This window comes from Elgaria multicarinata, chromosome 1 (assembly GCF_023053635.1).
Source record: "Elgaria multicarinata webbii isolate HBS135686 ecotype San Diego chromosome 1, rElgMul1.1.pri, whole genome shotgun sequence".
Classification (NCBI taxonomy): Eukaryota; Metazoa; Chordata; class Lepidosauria; order Squamata; family Anguidae; genus Elgaria; species Elgaria multicarinata.
Genome location: NC_086171.1, coordinates 93,222,787 through 93,242,360, shown reverse-complemented (window position 1 = coordinate 93,242,360; position 19,574 = coordinate 93,222,787). Strand labels below are relative to the sequence as shown.

At 44.9% G+C, this 19,574-nt stretch overlaps 1 protein-coding gene across 3 annotated transcripts in view; it reads left to right on the top strand.

The window, feature by feature from the left end:
- The window catches only part of SCN4A (sodium voltage-gated channel alpha subunit 4), a 209,632-nt gene that overhangs the window by 99,434 nt on the left and 90,624 nt on the right, over positions 1–19,574 (top strand). For all 3 annotated transcript variants that reach the window (XM_063132886.1, XM_063132895.1, XM_063132904.1), the window contains 2 exons: positions 3,565–3,688; positions 5,299–5,537. In XM_063132886.1, coding sequence (XP_062988956.1) covers positions 3,565–3,688; positions 5,299–5,537 — 363 coding nt within the window. The remainder of the gene's footprint in view (positions 1–3,564; positions 3,689–5,298; positions 5,538–19,574) is intronic.

Here is a 19,574-nt window from a genome sequence, read left to right as displayed (position 1 = left end):
AAGCTCTACCTAAAAGCTATCATGGTGCCAACTTTCAGCTCTTTATCTTTAAAAATGACAGTTTAAAAAATAATAATTTAAAACCTCATTTTTAAAAAAATTTCTAAAAAATCAATGGATGAACGGATGTCTTTCAAATTTGGTGTGGCTAAAGCTCTACCTAAGTCTTATCATGGTACAAAGTTTCATCACTTTATCTTTAAAAATGACGATTTTAAAAATAATAATTTTAAAACCTCAATTTTTAAAAAATTCCTAAAAAATCAATGGATGAACGGATCTGTTTCAAATTTGGTGTGGCTAAAGCTCTACCTAAATCCTATCATGGTACAAAGTTTCATCACTTTATCTTTAAAAATGACAATTTTAAAAATAATAATTTTAAAACCTCAATTTTTAAAAAATTCCTAAAAAATCAGTGGATGAACGGATCTGTTTCAAATTTGGTGTGGCTAAAGCTCTACCTAAGTCCTTTCATGGTGCAAAGTTTCATCTGTTTATCTTTAAAAATGACAATTTAAAAAATAATAATTTAAAAACCTTAATTTTAAAAAAAATTCCTAAGAAATCAGTGGATGAACAGATCTGTTAAGAGCTACCATTGTGCCAAGTTTCATGTCTTTATCTTAAAAAATGACAGAGTTATAAGCATTTTTGTTAATTCCTATTAGAGCTGCTCTTTGTAAAAATCCGGATTTTCCCCTCCCTCTCCCGGATTTGCCGGTTTGTGCCATAAATCCGGCCAGATCCGGGCAAATCCGGGTCATATGGTCACCCTAACTGCTGTTTGGAAGCCGCGCGGGCCTGCTCGGCCTACTCGCGAGTAGCTCGCCTGCCGCGCCTGGCCCCCACACGGATCCCAGCCAAGCTGCAGCCAGGCCCGGTGAGGCCCAAAGCCACACCCCTGCTGCCCGCCCGCCCCCAAGACGAGCCGCACACGCGGGGCAACTGGCCAAATCCCCTTTGGGGACGAGGCCTCCCCAGCCCGCTCCGCCGCGCTCGTAACGACGGCTGCGCTCGGGCCTTGGCGGCCCCGCGAACGGGGCTAACCCATGCTGGCTGCAGAAGCGGCTGCAGAGCCGGCGCTCGCTCGCCGGCGCCTGTACTGGTCCCACCCGTCTCACGGGGGCTAGAATTCGAGCGGCCGGGGATCGGCGCCGTCCCCCTCGGCCATGCGGTCTATTGGGGACGCCCAACCACCACCACCACCACCACCACCCAAACCTGTGGCCAAGGCGGCTGTTGATCGGCGTCACGCCGCTGCCGCTGCCCCTCGTGCCGTAGGCGAGGCTCCAGCCGCCGCCGAGCTGCTGCTCCACCGCCGCGATCACGGAGGCCGAGGCCGCGCCCGCTCCCGCGTTTGCTGGCTGATGGGATCATAGAATCATAGAATAGCAGAGTTGGAAGGGTCCTACAAGGCCATCGAGTCCAACCCCCTGCTCATGTTCTCACTCAGACAGCCACGCAGCAAATAGGGGGAAGGGAGGGAGGGAGGGAGAGCCCTTAATTTAGGGGCTCCTAAACTCTTCCCCTCATGTGGCCCCATACCAGCACCACGTCTCCCCTCTCCCTCACCCACAAACACCTCCCCAGGCCATGCCAGGCGTGGCAGAATGGCCATTTTGGGTGTGATGACCAGAACAGTACATAGTATTCTCAAGTGTGGTCACACCATAGATTTGTATAAGGGCAGTACGACACTGGCCGTTTTATTCTCAATTCCTTTTCTTATAATGCCTAACATGGAGTTTGCCTTCTATACAGCAGCTGCACACTGGGTGGACATTTGCATCGCGCTGCCCACCACAATCCCAAGATCTCTGTCTTGGTGGGTCACATGGCACTTTACTGCCTTTTTGGCACCAGACAAAGACCTTTTTATTCTGACTCTGCAAGGTTGCTGACCTGGAGACGAACTGAAAGAGTTAATATGCATTGAAAAGAGGGTTTTTTAAAGTTTTTTTGGTTTTAACTGGCTTAGTGGTAGTATTTATTTATTTATTTATTTAATTACATTTATATACCGCCCCACAGCCGAAGCTCTCTGGGTGGTTTACATTTAAAAATAGTAAACATTAAAAGTATACAATTTAAAAACACACACACACACACATAAAAAAAGTATAAAAACAACAGTATCCATTTAGTGGATTTAGTAGTTTTTTTAAAACATTTGTTTGAGTGACGTTTTTGTTGTTTACATAGTTTTTATGAGGTCCCTATTTTGGTCCCTTTATTTGATCTGAAAGTACCCTAAAGCAGGGGTCCCCGGCCATGGACCGGTACCGATCCGTGGCCTGTTAGGAACCGGGCCACGCAGGTGAGCTGCTTTACCCCCACACCACCACCCCAGCGTACCTGGGCGTGGGGCGCCATCTTGCCTGCCCAGCCGAAGTGAAGCCTGGGGGCGGGGGGGCTTCCCAAAACCATCCCCTCAACCCCACCCCACCCTGGGTCCATGGAAAAATTGTCTTACATGAAACCGGTCCCTGGTGCCAAAAAGGATGGGGACCGCTGCCCTAAAGTCCCTAAAATAGACCTGAATATAGAGTATAAGCCCTGCTGACGTGCTGCTACTGTGAAGCAACCCCAGGGCAAACCCTTTGTGTAGATGTGCTCAGTGTTGTCTCTATGTTCCTCCAACAAAAAGCAGAGCAAGAATGAGACTTAAATAGAAATGCAATGGCCTTTGGGCTGGTTTGTCTTGCTTCCATACTGACTGAGACTTTGCCTGGTTTGGCAATCTCAGGCTGTGAGAACATGGATGTACAGTAAGCCGATCCCTCTGAAAATGGGAGCTGATTCCTGGACTCTTTCTGGTGAACTGTGTCCTGGAGAGGTGGAGACCTCTCTGTGACAATTTTCTGTAGAATCATAGAATAGCAGAGTTGGAAGGGGCCTATAAGGCCATCGAGTCCAACCACCTGCTCAATGCAGGAATCTAGCCTAAAGCATACCTGACAGATGGTTGTCCAGCTGCCTCTTGAATGCCTCTAGTGTGGGAGAGCCCACAACCTCCCTAGGTAACTGGTGAACATGTCATGTACTGCACATGCAGTGCACATTATGGGACACATAGCCAAATGGTTGATCACCACCATAGAATCTCACGTATGTGTGAACAAGAAATTAAACTACCTGACCCACTGTACTCATCCCTCACATTTCTCTGATTAGGTGCCTTCTAATAATGTAGCCTAGAGAGCATATTGGTATGTAGTGATTTACGCAAAAGGTGAAATGGCTCACTCCAGCTCCCAGATGGTTAGGCAGTTCTCCAGAGCCCACAAATGTTTGAGGGGATTTACCAAACTGAGCTCTGTAATGGCACAATTCCACCCTCTCCACTGCTCCCCTCATGCTCATGGAGACCAGCAAAAAGGGTAGATTAACAACCACAGGCATGAATGAGTGGAATGTGTTCACTGAGGTAGGGGCAAATCCTGCACAATAGGGGAAGGGTGCCTGTAGCCATATTCACAAAGACTGAGGGTTGCTTTAACCCCCATAATTAGACTCTTACTAAATCAATAACTTACTCTAAATCTTGTTTTCCTGTTGCAGTCAGATCCAATGGAGGAACATGAGAAGTCTGATCAGAACCACCTGCATTTGGGCAGTCATGATGGGACAGGCTTGGAGAAGCGAGCAGAGAGTGCACTCAGTGTAGTCTCCAATACCTTGGAAGGTAAATTCCTCCTTGACTTTAGGTGGAGCTGGATAGTTTTTTGGATTTTTAAGAAAGATCATCTGCTTTTTATCATATTTGTTTTTAATATTGCAAATTGCTTCAAACTAAGAGAGAATATGGACTGCCTAAGGTTTTAAAATAAATAAATAAAATAATTTGGCATTAGCAACATTGCTTTGCCAGAAACCACAGAGGTAGAGAGGAGCTCTTGTACCTTTAGTAAAATAAAACCCAGCAGAAAACTAGTTCCTTCAGGACCATTCCACATATTTATGAAATACAAAGATGGGTTTTGAAGGACATCAGCTCCCTGGCAAATGTACATGCCTTTTACAGCAGTGTACACAAATTCCAAAATGTGTGTTTGCCTCTGTCATACATTATGGTACACAGCATGCATATATGATAATAACACATGAAGTGGCTCTAACATATATTTTCCCTATTGCCCTTTTTATCATAGAATCATAGAATAGCAGAGTTGGAAGGGGCCCACAAGGCCATAGAGTCCAACCCCCTGCTCAATGCAGGAATCCACCCTAAAGCATCCCTGACAGATGGTTGTCCAGCTGCCTCTTGAAGGCCTCTAGTGTGGGAGAGCCCACAACCTCACCAGGCAGCTGATGTTGCCTGAACATGTTATTCCATGTTCTATTCCCATCATTAGGTCTTTCAGACAAACTTCCTTTTTTATTCGGTGATTTTGCTTTCTATTAGTGCAGCCTTCCTCAACTTGGCCTCTAGTTGTTTTGGACTAAAACTCCATACTGGCTGGAGATTACCAACTCATCTAGGAATATAGGAAGCTGCAGTATACTGTCATGCCCTTGGTCCATCTAGCCCAGTATTGTCAACACTAATGGCAATGGCTCTCTAAGGTTTCAGGCAGCGTTTTCTCTTGTCCTACCTAGAGATGCTAGGGATCAAATCTGGGACCCTCTGCACACAAAGCAAGCGCTCTACCATTGAACAACAGCCCCTCCTGGAGGTGATCAGGTTGGGGAAGGTTGACTTAGTGCTCTGTTAGTTGCACCAATATCTAGTGATACCCCCAGTTGCATATAATGGGGGAGGTGGATATCTAGTTCTGGGAAATCAGAATGTATTAGAGCCATCAGTAACATGTGGAAGCCACATATTAAACAGCTAATGCTTGATAATCTGACTGAACAGAAAATTATGCATGAACCAATTCATGCAGTATTATAGAAGATCTAAAAACTCTAAAAGTTGTACTGATGAGGACTAGGCATGAAACATGGTCACTTCCACTGATCATTATTGCTGAAAGAAAAGCCACAGTTTCCCTTCCTCCCCAAGATGCAAAATATCTGATGGCTTTAGATATGCTCTTTAAGATGCTTTTTCATTAAATTTGGAATGTGGAGGAGGAATTTAGACTGTGCAGCCTCAAAATGTCTAACTATTCACAAGTTGTGTATCAGTATTGTTGCTTAATGGATTGGTGGGTGCAATTTTAATCCAGTTAAAGGCTTAGTTGACTGATTTCATTGATTTATTGACAAAACTTAGCAGTCTTAGCTTAGTGACTTTCACTTAGTGAAAATGATTGTATGACAGAGATCCCTCTTGATTGTTGCTTTCAGAACTGGAAGAGGCACACCAGAAGTGCCCACCGTGGTGGTACAAGTTTGCCCACACAGTCCTTGTGTGGAACTGTTGTCCACTGTGGGTGAAGCTGAAGGGATTTGTCAAGCTCTTTGTGATGGACCCATTTGTTGATTTGGGGATCACCATCTGCATTGTCCTGAACACTGTCTTCATGGCCATGGAACACTACCCAATGACTGATGAGTTCAACCATGTGTTGTCTGTGGGCAATCTGGTAGGAGAACTGCATGCCCTCTGCTCTTCATTCTTTGGTTTGATAATAAAGCAGTTCTGAGGGGCTGGCAAGCGAGGGATGAGCACTTACTTCATAAGAATATAGCAATTGTTATGCTGAAACAACCAAATATTCCCTCTGTTTCTAACAGTATCCAAGCAGTTATCTCTGGAAACTCACAAGTAGAGCAAGATGGAGATGGTCATTCTTTGTGGATTGTTGAGCATGGAAGTTCCATTTGGACCTTTCATGGCTTAAAAACCTTTGACACAGCTGCTGTCATCCAGCTATGTATTTTTTTAAAGCCATCTATGCTACTGGTCATCATCACATATTGTGGTAATGAGTTTCATAAAATAGTTAGGTGTTGTGTTAAGAAATACTTTGTTAAGCCTGAATACAATGCCATTCAATTAGGGTGACCATATGGAAAGGAAGACAGGGCTCCTGTATCTTTAACAGTTGTATAGAAAAGAGAGTTTCAGCAGGTGCCCTTTGTATGCATGCAGCACCTGGTGAAATTCCCTCTTCATCACAACAGTTAAAACTGCAGGAGCCCTGCCCTCGAGGGCAGGGCTCCTTCAGCTTTAATTGTTGTGTTGAAGAGGGAATTTCACCAGGTGCTACATGCATACAAAGGACACCTGTTGAAATGTCCTGCCCTCGAGGGCAGGGCTCCTGCAGTTTTAACTGTTGTGATGAAGAGGGAATTTCACCAGGTGCTGCATGCATACAAAGGGCACCTGCTGAAACTCTCTTTTCTATACAACTGTTAAAGATACAGGAGCCCTGTCCTCCTTTCCATATGGTCACCCTAATTCAGTTTCATTGGATGACCCTGACTTCTAGTAGAGAGCAAGAGCCCCATTCATACCACTCATAATTTTACCAAGTTATATCATGCCCTTCTAACCCAGCAGGTCTTTTTCTAAAGTCAGAGCGCCTCTACATTAAGTGAAATCCTGTTGTTTACCCAATGCTGTTGTGCTTCCTGGTACTTTGGCGGAATTGATATGAGTTTGGATTACATGAGAGGAAAAGGGTGACAAGGCAGAAGATCCTGCTGTTTCCCTAGTGCTCCTTTAAAAAATGTACAGGGTGAATTGAGGGAGTGCCTCCCTTCCTCCTTAGCATATGTGCAAAGGAGCAGAGGGAGGCAGTCTTGTTTCCATGTTTCCTTGCAGTCCCCAGGAAAGCCAGGACTTACTTTTCAGTAGAAGTAAGATAGTGCTGTAAGTATTCAACCCTTGACACACTTACTTGGGAGTAAGCCCCATTGAACACAATGGGACTTACTTCTGAGTAGACATGGGGATCAAATCTGCCTCCCTTTGTTGCAGGGAGGGATTTTACCCTCTTCTCCCTCTGTTTAAAGTCCTCCCTCCCATCCACAGCAAATTTATCACGCAGTGCCAGCTTTACACGCTGCTGATTTCATGCCATTAGTTTGTCTCTGATCTTTATTAGAATGGTATAAGGGAGATCTGTTTATTTACAGCATCATTTAATTGACCCAGAAACTTCTGTGAGTGGCCAGAAACGAGTGTGCTATAATAAGCTCAAAAGCCAAGCTTTAATCAGTCTTCAGAGTGTTGTGAAAGGTCAAACTGCCTCATTTCTGTTATCTTGAGATATTTCAACATTCATGCTGAGACCTCTTTGTCCTATATGACATATGACAACCATGAGTCGATCTCAATCTATATCTAGCCATATACCTTGACAGTCCACAGCCCAAGAGTGCATTGAAATGATTTTAGTAATATGTACTATTTTAAATATAAAGAAAAGCAAAATAACATTGTTGCTATGTGTAAATGGCTGCACCTATGGACTGGCAGCTGGGAAATGACAAACATGCCATAGTATATCTGGTCTGCTGCTGTGGCTGGTTGGGTAGGTAGCTGCTCCTGTGGCATGCACAATGTGGTTCGAGACCTGGCTCCTCCTCCTCACTCCTGAACCCTTGTTCCCGGAGTGAGGTCTGCTTGTTAGCTATGCAGACCTCCACCCAAAGGAACTATTCAGGTCCTATCCTTCTCCTTCCTTCTGTCTGTGTTGTGAAGTGTAAAGGGTGTTCCCTGGATGCCACATTGTTTGGGGCATTGGTATTATCACAGCTGGGGCGTCTGGCTATATAGGCTCCATTCTCAGACCTTATGCCACCAATATTCCAAGTTACATTCAGAATAGTACTGCCTTCCTGAGAAAACAACAATCTGTTGACGATCTCCAAGAAAATGCCACCCTAGCTATTATTGATGCTGAAGTCCCCTACACCAACTTCTTCCACAAAGATGGACTACAAGCCATCAGAAATGTTATCACTGCTGGTGCTCCAGCAAATCTTGCCACCAAGCTCTGCCACTTTGCATTTACCAACAATTATTTCAGCTTGGGGGAGAACAGATACATTCAGATCAGTAGCACTGTCATGAGTACTTGCATGGTTCCACAGTATGCCAACATATATATGGCCAACATAGAATAATGTTTCATTGATGACATTATTATCTGCACTCATGAACTGGAGGCCCTGGCAAAGTTCCACCAGGATTTCAATAACTCTCATCGTCACTATCAACCTAAGCCTTGACCAGTCCATGCAACAGGGGAGCTTTCAGGACATGACGGTGGAACTATGTAATGGACATAGAAACACTACCTTATATCCAAAACCTACAGTCTGCTACATATACTTGCTTCCAACTTCTACTCAGAACACACCACAAAATCCATTGTCTACAGCCAAGCCCTACAATACAATCAGTTTATCTTCATCAGGCAGAGACTCAAAGTTAAGGATCTAAATCAAGCATCCCTGAGAATAGGATACCCACCAAAAAGTGAGAAAACAGACTGACAATCTACTACTGGAAAGACCCAGAAGAAAAACAACATCAGAAAACTATTTGTTATTCCCTACAGCTGCCAGGTAAAACCACTCAAACAAATCATCAGTGATCTACAGCACATCCTGGACAACGACACTTCCCTCTCACAGGACTTGGTGGTATTTGCTTATAGGCAGTGTCAATCTAAAACAGCTATTCACTTGGAACAACAAGCCATATAACAAGAATGTGAACACAAACTCTGCAACAAAGCCAGATGCCAGCTTTGTACCCATATCCACTCCTGAAACACCAGGACCTAATAATATCACCCACAACACTGGGGCTTCCTTCACTTGCTCATCTTAGGAACATAGGAAACAGCCGTCTACTGCAGTATTATTGAGACAGGCTGGCAGCAGCTCTCTAGGTTTCAGGCAGGATTCTTTCCTAGCCCTACCTGGAGATGCTGGATGATTGAACATTGGAAACTTCTGCATGTAAAGCATATGCTATACCACTGAGCTATACACCTCTCATCTTCCAATGTGATATAAGCCAGCAACACCCTTCTTCATAGGGCAAACGGGGCAATCTCTACAGAAAAGAATAAAAGGATACGAGTCTGACATCAGAAATGGGAATATGCAAAACCAGTGGCAAAACACTTCAGTCTCTCAGGACACTCTGTCACTACCTTAAGTAGCTGTTGTGGAGCGAAGAAATGACGAAGGGAGGTTAGAGAAGAGGATTTCTACCGCACTATATGTGTTAATTGACTTACCTAGTGCCAGGATGTTTGTTATCAGCAACAAATGCATTGTGAATGGCCATTGTTAATAATGTGATTGTCACTTTCAGTACTATCTGCATTTAATTTCTTTCTGACTTCACTGTTCACATTCCCCATATATACTGCTGTGTTTTTAATACTGTATTTTAAATGTGATTGTAATATTTATATGTGAACTGCTTAAAGATGTTGTTATATTTAGCAGTATATAAATATCATGAATAAATAAATAAATAAGTGTACTGTACATAAACCTGAAAATTTCCATAATACTCAATGCATCTGATGAAATGGACTATCATCTATGAAAGCATATGCCAGAATAAATCTGTTAGTCTTCAAGGTATTTATTTATTTACAAGATTTATATAACTCTCCACATCTGAACAGATTTCAGAGCAGTGAACAATAAAAGATAAAAAGATAAAAGTATAAAACAACATTTTAAAAATCTATTACTTTTAAAAGCAGAATACCAGTAAAAAGAATGGCTAGTCAGTCAAGGAAGGCTTCCTAAAATAAAGATGTTTTCACCAAAAAAATGTTGGCATCTGCCTGATCACCAGAGGCAGTAAGTTCCATAGAAAGGGGGCCACCACATTGAAGGCTGTTCTCTGGATGGACTCCAGTTGAGCCATAGATTCATGCGGAACAACTCAGAGCACACCCTCTGATGACCTCAATGACTGGATAGGTTGATATGGGAGAAGGCTATATTTCAGCTATCTTGATCCCAAGTTGTTTAGTTTCTTTAAACAGTAGAATCCAAAACTTAAACATGGCTTGGTAATGAATAGGCAGCCAGTGCAGTTCCCTCAGCAGAAGAGTTGCATGCTGGAAAGGGGCAGCTCCAGACAACAGCTGAGCTGCTGCATTCTGCACTAGCTCCAACTTCCAAAGCAGCCTTAAGGGCAGCCCCACATATAATCCAGTCCCCACAATATACCCCCGTAAAAAATTTGAGGTCCAGAGATTTTCCCTGCTGATATGTGATCTTGAGGTATTGGATTAACATAATTTCTTGGGCAGACATTCTGATTCTTGCGCCAAACTTTTTTAGGGGCTATTTTCAAAATGGCGGACAATTTTCTTTAGGTCACTAGTTTTCGTCAGCCACAAAAGTAACTATCTTGTGTTTGGTATCAAATTATAGGCTTTCAGGGTCAAGGAGTTCAAAGAATATGTTATTTTAGTTGTCAAAGTACTCCTTCTGCCATATTCCAAGATGGTGCTGAAATATCTCATTTTCTCAACAAATCAAAATAAAAATGTGATTTTGGCTTTAAACTATAGTTTTTTTGGGTTGAACAGATCAATAATGACATTACTTTTGATGGAAAGACATTCCTTCCACCATTTTTAAAAATGGTACCCAAACGTGCAAACATTCAGACATTTTTCTGTCTTGTCCAGAAGAATTCACTGACCTGTATCCCATGATGGGCATGTTCCATATGTCAAAAGTAGCATTAAGGAGTGCAGGAAAATACATCAGTGGAAGTGGCATGGATGATGCCCTTATTGAAGCAGACATTTTTGGCAGTAAAACTATCCAGTCAGTCCTGAATGGAACTCATTCTATTCTATCTTTCCACGGTATGATAATAATATCAGAGGCAATACAAACACTACAGTGGAATCCTTTTGGTGCAGAGAGGACAAATCAGTATTTTTGGAAGTCATTCAGGCCAAACTAAAGCTCACAAAGTGTTTGATGCACTAACTGGATGAGGGCTAACAAACTGAGACTCAATCCAGACAAGACGGAGGTACTGTTAGCAGGTGGTTTATCTGTCTGGCGAGGTGATGTTTGCCTTGTCCTGGATGGGGTTGCACTCTCCCTAAAGGATCGGGTCCGTAGTCTGGGGGTGCTCTTGGATCCAGAACTGTCACTTGAGGCACAGGTGAACTCAGTGGCAAAGAGCACCTTTTATCAGCTTAGGCTGATATACAAACTGCGCCCTTATGTGGACTGAGATAGCCTAGCTACAGTTATCCATGCTCTGATAACCTCTCGTTTGCCTATGCGGCAGGGTCTTGCTATTTACTGTTTTACTCTGTACAACACCATGTACATTGATGGTGCTATATAAATAATAATAATAATAATAATAATAATAATAATAATAATAATTACTGCAATGCGTTATACGTGGGGCTGCCTTTGAAAACAGTCCAGAAACTTCAACTGATACAAAACAGGGCAGCACGGTTACTAACAGGGACTGGCTGATAAGACCACATCACGCCAGTCCTTTTCCAGCTTCATTGGTTGCCAGTCCAGGTCTGGGCCCAATTCAACGTGCTGATATTAACATTCAAAGCCCTAAATGGCTTGGGGCCAGGCTATCTGAAGGAACGCCTCCTCCCATATGTACCTGCCCGGACCCTAAGGTCATCCTCAGGGGTCATTCTCTGCGAGCCCCTGCCTTCTCTGCTGTGGCACCCAGGCTGTGGAATGAGCTCCCTAAGGAGGTTCGCTTGGCACCTACATTATATGCCTTTAGACACCAGGTGAAGACCTTTTTATTCTCCCAGCATTTTAATAGTCTATAAATAAATTTTAACTTGGTGTTTTAAATTTGTAATTTTGCATTGCTGCTGTTTTTATCTGGTTGAGCTTTTATATTGTATTTTATATTATGGTTTTATACTGTTGTTTTATACTTTGAATGGTTTTAATTTTTGTGAACCGCCCAGAGAGCTCCGGCTATTGGGCAGTATAGAAATGTAATAAATAAATAAATAAATAAGTGGGAAGGTCGTATATCTGAGAACCAAGTTTGAAGCTTTTGTTAAATAATGTGGAGAGGAATCTGAACTGTGTAGGTAGTGGGAAAGCTTCCTCAAGATAGATTCATTAGTGAAAAACCTGATTGTTGCTGATCATGATGGTAACTGGAATCTACATGTTGAAACTGTTGAGTCTTTACTTCCCATTTTTCATGAATTTGACTGCATCAATTGCCTGTGGTATGGCAGCTGGAGAGAGTAAAGAAACTGGAGCTTTACTTGGAGAGAGTAAAGAAACTGGAGCATGAGAACCCCTTCCTTTACCCAAAATCCATTGAAAGGCATTTTGTTGTGAAGGATAAAGAGGGGAGGTTCAGTGCTGTAACACCTGATATAAAGTTGGAGCAAACCATTCAAAGATCCCCGAAAAGTTCAAAAGGTATTGTCGGGCCTTGATGTCTTAACACCTGGTTCAGACCTATATCAGCACCTCAGGCAGAAGAGATTTAAATCAAAAAATAAAAAAGCTATTAGACACAATCTCTAAAGTAAAGCTACCATCTTTTGCTACAAAAAGCATCATAGAGCCTACCACACCCAAACTGATAACTAAGAAAGCAATTGCTCAAGAACACAGAGATATGGAAAAAGAGATCACATCACGCCAATCCTTCTACAACTTCATTGGCTGCCAGTCCACGTCCGGGCCTGATTCAAAGTGCTGGTATTAACATTCAAAGCCCTAAACGGCTTGGGGCCGGGTTATTTGAAGGAACGCCTCTTCTCATATGTACCTGCCCAGACTTTAAGATCATCCACAGGGGTCCTTCTCCGTGAGCCCCTGCCAAAGGAAGTGAGGCAGATGGCTACTAGGAGGAGGGCTTTCTCTGCTGTGGCACCCCGGCTGTGGAACAAGCTCCCCAGAGAGGTTCGCTTGGCGCCTACATTGTTTTCCTTCTGTCGCCAGCTGAAGACCTTTTTATTTTCTCAGTATTTTAACACCTAATTTAACTTAAATTTAAACTCTGCTGTTTTAATCTCATATTTTAATAATTTTTGCTGTGTTGTTTTATTCTGGTCATGCTTTTTATATTGTATTTTGTATTTGTGTTTTTAAATTGTTGGTTGTTTTATTATGCTCTTCATGGTTTTAATTTTTGTGAACCACCCAGAGAGCTTCAGCTATTGGGTGGTATAGAAATTAAATAAATAAATAAATTTATGTGATGTATATCAATGGCACTGTCACAACAAGGCAGGTCCCTGACCTGAGTTGCTTATAAGTTAGATGTATATCAAAAGATATAACAGAGTGAGCAGAAGGGAGTGGAAGTAAGATAAGCAAGACAAAAGGGAGGAATATGCACATAAGTGAGAGCCAGTGTACGGTAGTGGTTGCGAGACAGAGGTGGAAATAAAGAGACGACACCAGAGCATTGGGTTTAAACAGGACCACATTTATTAAAGATCTGCAAAAGGGGTATCCTACAGGGCATCCAGCCTGGTCTGTATACAGACCTTCTGTGTGGGGCGAGCCATTCCTGTCCAGAGGGTTGGCGTTGTATAATTTGCCCTCCCACTTGCTGCTCCTTTTGGGGTAGGGATACCTTCTGGTGTCACCCCCAACCCAGGTCGCAAGGCTCAAAGTGGATGAGAAAGATTGGCCTCAGAGGTAATCCTTATCTCCCAGCCCGGCCGTGGGGCTCAATCATCATCATCATCATCATCCTTTATACACTGGGCCAGCTAGGCTGCAGATGGCTACCCATCCAGTCCCACAACTTCAAGGAGGCCCCGTGCTGGAGAGGAGCAGCTGAGCTAGCAGGCAGAGAAATCCCCCAAGCCCGCATCCCCAGGGCAGTCTGAAGAATGACAGGGAGGCACACACACACATACACACCTTGATCAGGCTCACATGGCCTGAGGCACCAGCTGGGTGAAAGGGAAACACACACCCCTCGACAACTTTGGGCAGATGGGTTAAATGAGGCCTCAGCCGGAATTCGCCCTAAACGCGGCTCCAGCGAACTGATGCTTCCTACGTCTGTGGGGTGAGTGAGGAGCCCACTGAACTGAGGCTGAGGCAGGGAAATTCTCTCCTGTGCAGCCACAACAATCCGGCAGACCGGGTGGTTGAAATTGCTTCCCAGACGGCCCAGAGTAAACCCACTGTGGAAGCAGCAGAATCGAGCACCAGTGGGAGCGTCGAAGTACGTGCCCGCTCCGCTCGCACCCCCCCTCAAATCAGGCTGGGAAAGCCAGCAAGGAAATTCCCACCCCCACATCCGCCGGGTGGACAGAGGGCCCGCTAGAAACCAGGCACCACCAGTGTTGACGTGGTGTTAAGGCTGTCTGGGTGGGCGGCTGGTGCCACCCCACATCTGCGGGGTGTCTAATAGGCCAACCGGCCTGATCAAACCTGAGGCCTAGTTGAGGGCTGCTTTGAAGAACGCCCCCCCCCCCACAGCGAATGGTGGCTCCGGGATTGGATTCCGAAGCACTCAGATGAAGTGCTGCTTGAGAGGAAGGATCCTCCCGCTCCTTCTCGCAGCTGGGTGAGACGAACGCTCAACGGCAGCCGCGTGAACAAGAAGGTTCTGGGAGAGGTAAGGGCCGTTTATATAGGTGCTCATCTAACCCCTCCCATCCTGGTGGCGCCACCTGTGTGCCCAATTAGAACAGGGCACATCTCTTCCCCACCCCGCCCGCAAACACCTCCCCATGCCCAGGTGTTGCCGGGCATGGCAGAATGGCCCTTAGAGTGTTAGACTGACTGAGGAGACCTGGGCAGGGTCTACGCTACTGTTTTATAATGCTTTATAATGGTATTGACAACTTGGGGCCCATGACACATTCCATATACTGAGCTCCATCAGTCGGAGGCAATCATGCTTCCCTACCATCGCTTCTCCGCCGTTGCTTTTGTTGCTAAATACTTCCTCTATCTCAGAGAGAGGAAAGAGGAAGAAAACAACGTGCAGATGGCCCCTTCAGTGGGCTGTTTTCATCACGCCACTTCTCCTGCACACAGCAGGAGATAGTGGCAAGTTCTGTCTCTAAAAATAATATGGACTCACAGGGGTCTTTTTTATTGTGGGAAGAAGTCTAGAAGGTGTGGGAGATGCATGGAAGGCAACCAATGTCATGAATAGGATGTGCGATAATCCGTGAGTACCCAGGAACGAGCATGCAATGAAACACTTCAAATGAAGAAGATTATGTATACCACTTTGGGCTCCTTTGAAGAAAAGGTGGGATATAAATGATGAATTAATTAATAGGGTTGGTTTGTGTAGGAATGGGAAATAAGGGATTAAGACAAAAGCTTATTTTAAAAGGTAGTGATTAAGGATTTATGATAGGGGTGTGCTCCACTCCGTTTTGGTCTGTGCGGTGGGTGGAGGAGCCAGGGAAGGGGGAAGGGAGGCTTATTCAGCCCCCATTTGGCCCCCCTTCCCCACTTACCTGCCTCCGCTGTCTGCTGCAGAGGCAAGTAAGTGGAGGGGGGGCAAAATGGGGTCCGGATCACGCTCTGGATCCGGTTCCAGAACAGATCAGGGGAGGTTTGGATCGACCTGAACCAGTTCGGGCCTGGCTTTCAGGGAAGGTCCGGATCAGGATCCAAACTGGTTCAGGGTGGTGGTGCACAGCCCTAATTTATGATATCAGCAACACACTGAGAAAATGTGAGGCGTTTCTTTAGCTTAGTGAAAAGAAAACTAAAGACTGATTGACACTTTATGTGCATGAACATTGGCACATATAGATGTGTTTGCAACAATGGAATCAGTTACCTAGGGAGGTTGTGGGCTCTCCCACACTAGAGGCATTCAAGAGGCATCTGGACAACCATCTGTCAGGGTTGCTTTAGGGTGGATTCCTGCATTGAGCAGGGGGTTGGACTTGATGGCCTTGTAGGCCCCTTCCAACTCTGCTATTCTATGATTTTATGAGTAAACTGTAAAGTATGAAATGCAGCTGAATGCTTCTAAGCAAGTGTATGAACATATGAAGTCACTGTATATTTAGAGGACAATTACAGATAGGTGGGCAATTAATATACTCTCCTGGCAGCACACATGTTGGTGTACTGAAATGCAGCTTCAGGAGCTGTTGGATTTGATTGCAGGAGAGGCATTGGAGATTCCGGATTTTTAATCACAAAAAATAAACACCATGGAAAGGGTTTTCCCTATCCGTTGTATTTTAGAAGCAATTTATTAGGGACATCAACATCTGAGCCCAACAGCAATAATAGCACTAGATGCGACAAAAACATTTGACTGCCTTAAATTAGCAGTTTCTAGTTCTTCCTCGTGGTCTCTATGCATCACACATATGGGCTCTGCGCCCGCGCTAAGACCTGAACCGTAACCTCAATAGCTAAAAATAACGTTTTAGGCGGGAACCATCCCCGGCACCACTGTGCATGTGCACGCGGTTCCCGCCTATACCTCAGTTCTTCGTCATCCGCCATTGTGGCTAGACCTAGAAAACCGACCTCTTAGCGTTTTTTCTTGTAAATCTATTACGCTTCTTCAAGAGATTCAAACGCTCCTCGACATGGGAGCGATCTCCCACGTACCAACTCCCCAAATCAATCAGGGGTTCTATTCTCATTACTTTACTGTCCTGAAAAAAGACGGGGGTCTTCGACCAATATTAGATGAGACAGCTCAACACCTTTATTACCCCCAAGAAGTTCCGTATGATCACGGTGGCTTCGATCCTTCAGCTAATCCAGAAGGATGTGTGGTTTGCTGTGATAGACCTGAAGGACACGTATTTTCACATCTCCATCAGAGAATCCAGCAGATCCTTCCTCCGATTTTTAGTTGAGGACCAACACTTCCAATTCAACATCCTCCCATTCGGACTTGCAACAGCACCTCGGGTATTCATGAAGGTGATGGCGGTGGTATGTGCTCACCTCAAGCAACAAGCGATCTCTGTCTACCCCTACATAGATGACTGGCTACTGGTAGCAGAAGACAGCGCTACCCTACAGGCGAGCATTGCCACTACCCTGCAACTCCTCGACTGCCTGGGGCTCTGGGTGAACCTAGAAAAGTCTATCCTAAAACCCCAAACAAAGATAGACTTCATAGGTGTTACTCTGTCGTCGGTAGACGGAAGAGCCTACCTTCCAACATCGAGGGCCATAACCCTACGCAACCAAGTGCTCAATATCAGAGCTCGACACCTTACCACTGCGTGGTCGATACAGAGACTACTGGGGCTAATGTTCGCGACCACTGTAGTCATCAGGTTCACGAGGTTACGGATGAGAATCCTGCAGAACTGGTTTCTCAGACCTTCGACCTCCATACCAACCCTCATCGGACTCGACTGTCTACCACCCTTGGTGCGGTCATCCCTTTTATGGTGGACAGTGCACAAGAATCTCCTTCGAGGAGTTCCCTTTCAAGCCCCAAGTCCAACGAAGACGATCGTTACCGATGCTTCGTTGCTAGGATGGGGCGCTCATTGCGAATCGCTCCAGGTACAGGGCAGGTGGTCTATGCCACAGAAGACCAAGCATATCAATCACCTCGAGTTACTGGCAGTAGAGAAGGCATTGAAAGCCTTTCTCCCATCTTTACAGGGACGCAGTGTACTTGTAGCCACCGACAACACTACGGTCGTCTGCTACATCAACAGACAGGGAGACACAAGATCTCACCCCCTGACAAGATCAGCCCTCCAGATATGGAACTGGTGCATAAGGAGAGACATCTTCCTAACCGTCATCCACGTTGCAGGAAAGACGAACACTGTAGCAGACTTTCTGAGCAGATCGTTCCATACCGACCACGAGTGGGAGCTCAATGTTGAAACAAGGCAGGACCTCTTTCAATACTGGGGTGCCCCCATGATTGACGTCTTCACTTCAGAGAGCAACGCCATATGCCCCAAATTTTGCAGCAGAGCAGGCAAGGGCAGACATTCCTTAGTTGATGCATTCACCAGGACATGGAAAGGAGCCCTGCTCTACCTGTTTCCACCTTTTCCACTGCTAACACACATCCTATCCAAGATCCAGAGGGACAAATCGGACTGCATCTTGATAGCCCCTTGGTGGCCTCAACAACCGTGGTTCTCCCATGCTTTGAGATTGTCGAACCACAATTACATACGGCTCCCGTTGATACCGACGTTGTTGACTCGGGATTGAGGCATGATACGGCATCCGGAGTTGTCGACACTGAAAATGACTGCGTGGAGAATATCACTCTGCAGCCTAACACCTTAACTATCAATGACGTGTTGCTAGCGTCCCGCAAACCATCGACTAGAAAATCAAATGCTAGCAAATGGGAAAGATTTTCTAATTTTTCTAGAAGTAGGAACACTCGACCTAACTCGTACTCTGTCAGGCACATTTTAGAGTACCTACTGTCTTTGCACCAACAGGGTTTAAAGATGTCATCGATAAGAGTTCACTTGGCAGCCATCGCGGCATCACATAATGGCAATGACAACTACTCACCTTTCACGCACCTGGTAGCGAAGAAGTTTTACGGGGGCTAAGGAATACGGTACCGACAAATAGACACATAATACCAACTTTGAGTCTGTCGGTTGTGCTACATGCTTTGACAAAGAAGCCATTTGAACCCCTGGCTATGGTTGACTTAAGGCTATTATCCTTTAAAGTAGCATTCCTCGTAGCAGTGACTTCTGCTCGTCGGTCAAGCGAGATTAGGGCGTTAAGAGTTGACCCACCTTATTTAACCTTTCACAAGGACAAAGTGATACTCCGTACCGATATAGGCTTTCTACCAAAGGTAGTGTCGTTTTTTCATACAACACAAGACATTGTACTGCCTGCTTTTTTCCCTAATCCGTCAACACCAGTGGACCGTACCTTACATCTTTTAGATGTTAGAAGAGCTCTTGCCTTCTATAAGGCAAGGACAGAAAGCTTCAGAAAGACAAAACAGCTCTTTGTGTGTTATGGGGAACCTTTTAAGGGTCTCCCCATATCTTGCCAACGTCTTTCCCACTGGATAACGCAGACAATTGAGATGGCTTACACCTTATCTAATCTGCAACAGTCTGACACCGTGACAGCTCACTCCACTAGATCGATGGCAACTTCGGTGGCCTTTCGAAGGGGTGTCCCTCTACAAGAAGTGTGCAGGGCAGCAACGTGGTCGACTCCATCCACGTTCATCAAACATTATAACCTTGATGTAAGGGCACGACAGGATTGTTCGTTTGAAAGAGCAGTCCTGTCTGAAATATTAAGATGACACACCAACCCACCTCCAGGTATGTCAGCTTGCTAATCGCCCATATGTGTGATGCATAGAGACACGAAGAAGAAATGCAGGTTGATTGCCTGTAACTGTAGTTCTTCGAGTGGTCATCTATGCATTCACACAACCCACTCACCATCCCCTCTTGGTGGTGTATTTTGATACTTTTTTGATTTGAATTACACTAAATGGTTTTTTATACCAAGTTTATGGGGCCACAATGTCGGACTCCTGTAAACTGAGGTATAGGCGGGAACCGCGTGCACATGCGCAGTGGCGCCGGGGAAGCTCAGCTGGAGTCTTGGTGAATGGTATGTGTTCACAGAAACAGCCTTGGGGCTCATGCAGGATATTGCACTATGAGAGTGGTATGAAAGCGGTATATAAAAGGCAGGAGCCACACCAAGCAGGATAT